Source organism: Biomphalaria glabrata, chromosome 4 (assembly GCF_947242115.1).
Source record: "Biomphalaria glabrata chromosome 4, xgBioGlab47.1, whole genome shotgun sequence".
NCBI classification, from domain to species: Eukaryota; Metazoa; Mollusca; class Gastropoda; family Planorbidae; genus Biomphalaria; species Biomphalaria glabrata.
The window spans coordinates 38332955-38340939 of NC_074714.1; the positions used below are offsets into that span (position 1 = coordinate 38332955).

At 32.7% G+C, this 7985-nt stretch overlaps 1 protein-coding gene across 5 annotated transcripts in view; it reads right to left on the reverse strand.

Annotated features, from left to right (window-relative positions):
* Positions 1-7985, reverse strand: part of LOC106053764 (uncharacterized) — a 77949-nt gene that overhangs the window by 32601 nt on the left and 37363 nt on the right. For all 5 annotated transcript variants that reach the window (XM_056028065.1, XM_056028064.1, XM_056028062.1 and 2 more), the window contains exons 3-4: positions 7715-7848; positions 3228-3413 (exon numbers count right to left, since the gene is read on the reverse strand). In XM_056028065.1, the coding sequence (XP_055884040.1) occupies positions 3228-3413; positions 7715-7848 (320 nt within the window). The remainder of the gene's footprint in view (positions 1-3227; positions 3414-7714; positions 7849-7985) is intronic.

The following is a 7985-nucleotide window of genomic DNA, read 5'->3' on the forward strand; positions in this document are numbered from 1 at the left end:
TATATATAATTCTCATCTTCTCTCAAGAAATTGGACGAGAAGAAGTAAAGAAAAGATCACTCTCTTATTTCTGCGGATAGTCACCCCACGAAAAAACAAGTTGGGGGGGAGGGGGGGGAACAAGTGGGTATTCACAAGTCGATACAAATGGCTGCGCGCTGGGCTGTCTAACCCTGCCCGCTCCCATCCCCCTTCGTCCTGCGGGAGGTTTGGACTAGGAAGTAAACTATCGTCAACTCTGAAGGAACATCCGAAACATGTAAAATATTTTACAAGCAAACATTTTACAAACACTAAATAGCAGCGCCGGACTTTACCATTGTGACCAAGAAGCCATGGAAAGAGAACAATAATCTACTATGTATATTTACAGGTCACTAAATAGCAGGGCCGGACTTTACAATTGTGTGGCCCTATGCAAAACGGATTTCGCGGGGCCAAGTTTGGGTAGGGAAGCGGATAATAAGTGAAATTTAAGAGTTTGTATTAGAAAATAAATTCGTCTATGCATTTTATTCATTTTTACTACGTACAGAATTACTTTACGAGCCTTGCGTGTAGCAAAGTCATACAATATATCATAATTCTGTTTCCTACATAGATCACGCTCAATAGCAAGAATTACCAAATGTTTCAAACTATCTTTGAGAATTGTTGACCTCAGTAATTCTTCATTAGTTTGAGGCACGAGAAACTTCTTTCACCAGATTACACAATTGCGCTTATGCATAATGCCGTTTTTATTTATCGCGCGTTGGATTGGTGTTTTCCATATTGAGTGACACCCCCCCCCCAAAATGACAATTTTTGTCTGTATATTTCCATATATTTTATGGACCTTTTCGTATATTTTGCAATTTTGGGAGATTTCCAAGAGCTCCTGGTAAATCGACAGGAGGGCGCGGGAAATCTGTTTTAAGTTACAAAATTGTTTAATTTAATAATTTATACACCTTGAATTAGCGCGGGTCCTACTGCGGTCACATAGGTTGCAGTGACCTAAGGCCGGCCCTGCAAAATAGCGGCGTATGCTACGCCGCCGGTCGACTAGTTTTTTTATATTAAGGAAAAATTGTTAACAGAACGAGGTACGTCACGCGGGATAACGTCGTCAATTCGACCGCTAGGAAACGAGAAAGTCGAGTAGAAATGCGCTAGCAAATACGTATTCAAATGTTTTCATACACTATAAAAACAAAAAAACCTTTGAGCCAAATCTTGTTGCAGACACTTCATGTGAAAACGTTGAACAATTCTTACTTAGAAAAAACAAGATGTCAGATAAATTGTATCCTTTTCAAATATTGGTAACAATGTTCTTTTAGGAAATGCTGGACTAGATGTTTATTAACAAAGGGCCATAATAGCACTAAGACTAGTCAAGTAGAATATGCGTACGTGTGTATTTGTTTTGTCTTCTCACCTATGGTACGTGGAAAGTTTATGTCAGCGTTTCTCAAACTGAGGGGCTACGTTCTCACGAGTGGAGGGGAGGGACATTTTTACAAGACAGGTCAACGCCACCACCCCCAACCTCCCAAAAAAAGGTTTACGCTCTGTTAAAAACATTCATCAAGGATGTTCAGTGAACATGGGCCTAGCCTTGTAATAGTATTGATAACAAATGTAGCAGTGTATCTACACGCTCTGACCTTAGTGACCTGTAAAGTAGGGTGGGATGGGAGGGAATGACTAGCTGGGTTTGAAGAGATTTGTAAATAAGTTAGTTGCTGTAAGTTGCAGTAGCATGGAGTTGCTGTGTTGTTTGGGGGGGGGGGGGGGGAGAAAGAAAACACCATGAAAACTGCAGACTCAGTGTGATAAAAGTCACTAGTTAACTGAACTAAAGGATAATGCCTGTCATTCTTCCTCCAAAGTGAAAAAAAAATGCAATCTAATAAAGTGAAAAAGTCCAATCTAATAATTGTAGCCCGGCCACAGATATGAACAGTGAAGTAAATTAGAAGCAAGGTCGATATTATATTGTGGTCAAGGAACACAGGCATAATATTAATAAGCTCAAATGATTTATTACAAGTTTTGACATGTCACATTCGCCCCCAGCCCCTCGAAACTTCAATCCACGGTTCAGGAAATAGACATAATACACAAGTTAGACTAAATACAAATACGAACAAAACACTTCTTCATTTCTTTTGATGTAAGCAGTCACCAAAATAATATACATCTCTTATTTTTCAAACAGATTTTTTAATAAGTAAAATGTTGGTGAAAGACAGTGCATTTGTCTATCAAATGTATATCTACATAATTCTGAAATTTGCTGGCATTGGAATATATGTATATACCGTAAAGGGGCGATAAACCTACTTAGAAAATGAATTTTTAAATTTTTTTTAAAATTATTTTTGCCAGATAAAAGTGTTGTTTTTTTCAGAAATGAAGATTATGTCACTGTCCAAACTGACTGCACAACTGCAGGGGATGGAAGCCAGCAGGGTTTCAAACTCAGGGCTATTGTGATGACAGTGCAAAATGCATGAAACAAATAAGAACATTGTTGTTTTTTTTCACCTTTTTATATTAAACATCACAGATTGAGAGGCCTGAGCAAGAAACTGACCATAAAGCTTCCCAATAGAAGAAAAACTATATGGAGCACTGCCTGAATTGGATACCACTGGGCTGTTCACCTCAAATAGAGAATTAGAATGCTGAAAAACATTTCATACAGGCAATAGTTTGTAATTTTATGAAGGTTTAGGCACAGCAGAGCAATCTAGGCTATATCCTTCTTTTTAGTCAATTATGTATTCACACTTGTAACAGTCAAAAGTCAGTTTTTTCACTCATTTAGATTGCAAATACTTAAAGTCTTATAATTTGATTTCAAAGTCACTTTCATTGTGATCAAAATTGCTGCAATAACTACATTTGAGTCTTTTAAAAGTATACCATTTTATTTTTAAAATATAATAAGCAAATAGTATGCACATACATAGAAATGGGTTAAAAAAAATTATATTTCACATTTTCATCAAGCTCAATATCTATATACAAAAGTTACTCAGTAGCTGCATTGAAACAAATATAATATAATATTCAATTCCAAAATATTTAAACAAAATTTTCCTAAATTTTCTTCAAAAGTTTGTTAATGATAATAATGGTCACTCTCTTGTATTATGTGTTTGTGAAAAAGTGTGCATATCTACTAAAATAAGGAGAAATGGCTGAGCTAGAAATCATCTAAAAAACAAACTTACCATAGGCTAATAAAATTTGCATGTCTCTTACTCTCTCCCTGGATCTTAACTTTTCATACAAAGTTTTTACTGTATAGCTCTTGCTGCCCAGCTCCCATAAGAGTGTTTTAGTTGGACTGCCATCTACTTCTTTTTGCTTGCGTCCCAAACGTAATAGATTGTCAAAAGTGTATCCTACTGCAGCAGCTGTAATATAAAAGGTTGACTGGCACTGTAATATTTGAAAGCTATTTTTTAAATAGACCTTAAACCCTTTTAATTTCAATATATACTTATAACTGATGTTCATATTCTTGTAGACTCTGCTTTTGTTAGTTACTACAAGCGATAATAGAATGGATAGAGAAAAACACATGATGAATTTTAAATACTGATTTTGTTTTTTTTTATTATGCATTGTTTTATTTGCATTTGGACTACCTGTATATATATAAAAAATATGTATATGCTACTATTTATGAAACAAAAACAAATTAAAAAGCATGAACAAATTTAGGGTAGAATTTATCTCCCTTCCGTTATATAAAACAAAATTATTTAATTAGTACGAAAAATTAACTAATTGATTCATGTATTGTTATCGACTTTCAATAATAACGCAAATTTTCAAATTGATACGAGAATGGGCAGTGGAAGAAAAAACATATAAAAGCATAATAAGGAGATTAAATATATATATATATATATATATACTAGCCTACGGGCCTTAGTTTGTGTATTACTAATGTAGTGGATTGGATTTAGATGTATGTTAAACTTAGCTAATGTTTCTTTCAAGTTTTTCTCTTTCGACACTATTTCAATTTTACTCCTTCACCACGAAAATAAAAGTGGTTTGCAAAAATGGGTTTACCAGTTAAGCTGATACATTCACATCTATTAATAAGGAAAGTAGCCCGAGATGAATGGGAAATAAAGTACAATTAAAACGGGTTTACCCAATGTGTTAAATGAATGGGATTATAAAGTACCTCAGGACATAGAAATTTGCAGATATAAGGAACAAATTTATGTAAAAATGCTTTTGAAACACACATTTGAAGCTTAATTTTATTAAATAATGCAATCAATAGACTATATTTTGTATTTTCATGTGTCAAGGTAAAAACATATCTGTGCAAAGTAAAGTGTAGTTTTAATAATTAGATCTAGATCCTTTCAATCTAAACATGGCCTAGATCCATGAAATAATAATACTATCATAGCGTTGGCAACTTTCTTTTTTTTGAGAGTCTTAAGTTTGTTTTAGGGCTACTATACATACGTTACGGTTCCAGTTAGTACCCAAGGAACATTTATGCCAAGTTTTATCAAGATTGGTCAAACGGTTTTAATTTCTATGCGGGACATACATACATACGCCTTAGTTTCTACTTTATATTATAAGATACAAGACATATATTACCCGCGGCCCGCGGGTTTTTTGTTTGCGTATAACTGTCGATGAATCATAGAGTGGTTTGTAAACAATTAAACGAAATAATAATTTTATAAGTAAAGCGAATGTGTAAATGTAAAAATAGTATGAATTGTGCTGTCAAAATAGCTAATCGACTTAAATCCATTTTTTCAAATAAAAATATTTGCTTGTAGGCCTACATATATTTGATTAAAATTTTAAATGAATAGACTTAATTTTGTATGTTCACGTGTTATAGAATAAAGTAGATCTTGAGTTAGACATAGATCTAGATCTAGAGTAATCTAGAGTTAAATATTGGCTTGGATAGAGTTTATTTTGCATGTGCGCATGCGTGACCTTTTTAATTAGATGTACGAGAGTGAATGAAACTATTAGAATAAATCTTAACACGGCTTCGCAGCTTCAGCGAACGAATGCATGAAAAATGCTTTAGAAAAACAAATTTGAATGTTAATTTGATAAAAATATGTAATGAATGGACTATAATTAGTATGTTCATGTGTTTAAGTATAAAACTATCTTTGCGAAGAAGTTTTAGACCTGGGAATAGAAAGATGTGTAACATTAAGGTATTGTCTAATGAAAGAATAATCAGGAATTCTACATTCGCAGATATAAGGAACGAATTTATGTAAAAAATGCTTTTGAAACACAAATTTGAAGGTTAATTTTATTAAATAATGAAATAAATGGACTATATTTTGTATTTTCATGTGTCAAAGTAAAAAACTATCAAAGTTGGTACCCAAGAAACATTTCTGCCAAGTTTATATATAATATATATATATTTAAATATACACACACACCTCGCGTTGAGTAGCATTTATTGCCCTTATTTCTAAATTTAAATAATTAATCATGAACAATTTTTTAATTATTGTTTAATTTTTTCGATTGATTCATCTCTTGTCAGGTTCAATAAATATTTGTGCAAAGTTTTATCTTCATCTGAGAGTGGGAAATGGGAGAAAAGGCATGTTCAAACTTTTACCAGACAGACAGAGTGAGTTGATATAAGCTTTGTAACAATTTTAAAAAAGTGTGTGGTGTGTTTAGTATGAGTTAAAGTGAAATTCACACCCAATGTTTTTTTATTATTATTATTATCTACTTTTTAGAGCTTTTCTATTTGAAATTTTATTGAATATTAATTATTTCAGGCCTTTTAGAGGACAGTAGCTATTGATGTACTAAGTCACTGTCTATTTGTAGAAGGAAAAGCGTTAGTGAAAATGGTCACTAAGACAATGCTAATTAACCAAACCATTACAAAGTTTTCTTTACAATTGATTTATATACATACAGCCTTTGATATAATCTAGACATATATATCCTCTGATATAATCTTGACATTAAAATTAAATAATTTTATTTTACTCTATCTTTCACTTCTTAGTGTCAAATTCTCTACACAAGGCTTATCTCCCCCAAGCCTAGTACATTTTTTCTATATATTATATATAAATAAAATTATTTAATTATGACATTAATTAAATTTTTTTTTTTCATTGATTCATGTGTTGTCTTCGATCATGAGATTGAATGTAAATTTGATAACCATTAGATGAGTACAAAAGATTGATAAATCAATTGCAAAAATCTAAACATCTAAGAAAGATACAGAGCGAGTTAATATAATCATAGTAAAATACAGTAACTATAGCCTTGAATAATTGCTAAAAGACATTTAGAATATATTTAACACTACTATGCTCAAAATTTATACTCACTAACATAGACATCATATCTATGTGCAATGATTATTAAGAATTTACTATAATGTTCTGATTTTCTAGTGTAAGCTTTAATTAAAATAATCATTTTATTATAAGCCTCTACAACGGGCTATGTAAAAGAAATATCTTATGATTATGAATCTAGATTTAGAATTTAGATCAGCTAGGAGCCAAAATTGACATTACATTGATGTTTAGATATTTATTAATTTAGTAATAAATCTGTTTTAGTCTTGCTTTACTTTAGGCTAATGTAGAATGTAAATTGACTTAGATTTCAGTTTGCAGTTACCAAGCACAATAATTGATAAATTATTTTAATAAAGTGACCTGTGACATGTCATGACAAATGTGACACAGTGACATGACTTCTTGCAACTTAGTTAAGTGATCTTGACTTGAGATAGTTATGTGTTTAAGATCAAGAAGAAGAATCTAGATCTTAATTATATCTTTCTATTAACTTCACCGAATCAGAAACCCTATTAGTAACGAGCCATGCTGAGATTTCTCCCTTAGAGCACTTGAAAGGAAGCGGGCAGTGAGTTTGAAGATCGCCTTGCCCCTGTACAAGGATAGTCCTATTGCAGCACACGAACCAGTTCTCTCTCTTTCAAATCCTTGTCCAGATCATCCTTCATGCAGAACGCGACATTCATAAAAAATGTGGTCTATTGTCTCAACGTTCCCAAAGCAGTGGCGACACCGTGTGATGTTCACTTGAAACCATCCGAAGTAAGCACATAATTAACTCCACCAGACCATAAGCCCACTTTTCTAGGAATTTCTTAGAATGAACCCCATCTATAATTTATTATATATTTGAGTAGACCTATTTTATTAGACTAGATTTATGATTAGTCTGTATACATTTAGAATACAGTCTAAATTTAGATTCTAGAAGTTCAAAAGTTGACATTGTTTGTAGTCAGTACTATTAATATTATATTGTATAGTTACAGTATAGTATTATTATTATCATCAGTAATCATCTAAGATCTAGAATTCTAGATTTAGATTTGGTATCATCTGGTTAATTCGTCAGACTTTCAAATTTCAAGTGAGTAGTACTCTATAAACACTACTACATTAGATCTAGATTTAATTCTCAAGTACACACTAAGTTGACTAAGTCACTGACAGATTAACAGTAACATAAACACAGGCTTAACTACACACACACACACACATTCAGTCAGACTACTCAGAGACAACAATGTGAACACACACACTCCACTGACTCTACGTCTAGAGTCTAGACTAGATCTTCTATTGAATTGCTAAGCAAAGACTCAAAGGAAGTCCGGTAACTTTTTCGTTTTCCTTACCTAACTGTTCCCATCCTTTATCATTGTCCATTGAATTCATCAGTTCTAAAGTGACCCCATATGGCAATTCACACAGTGATGTTTGTGATCTGACATTATCTGGCAGATCCATACTTGAAGGTAACACGTCCAACCTAAATAATAACAGGAAGTACACATTTAGTGGCTAATTTCCCTTTGCTTGGTTAAATGCACTGAACGACATACATTTTTTTAAAGAAGTTATTCTTCCGGGAAATAGTGGCATTTCATTGGCTGAGCTCAGCTTACT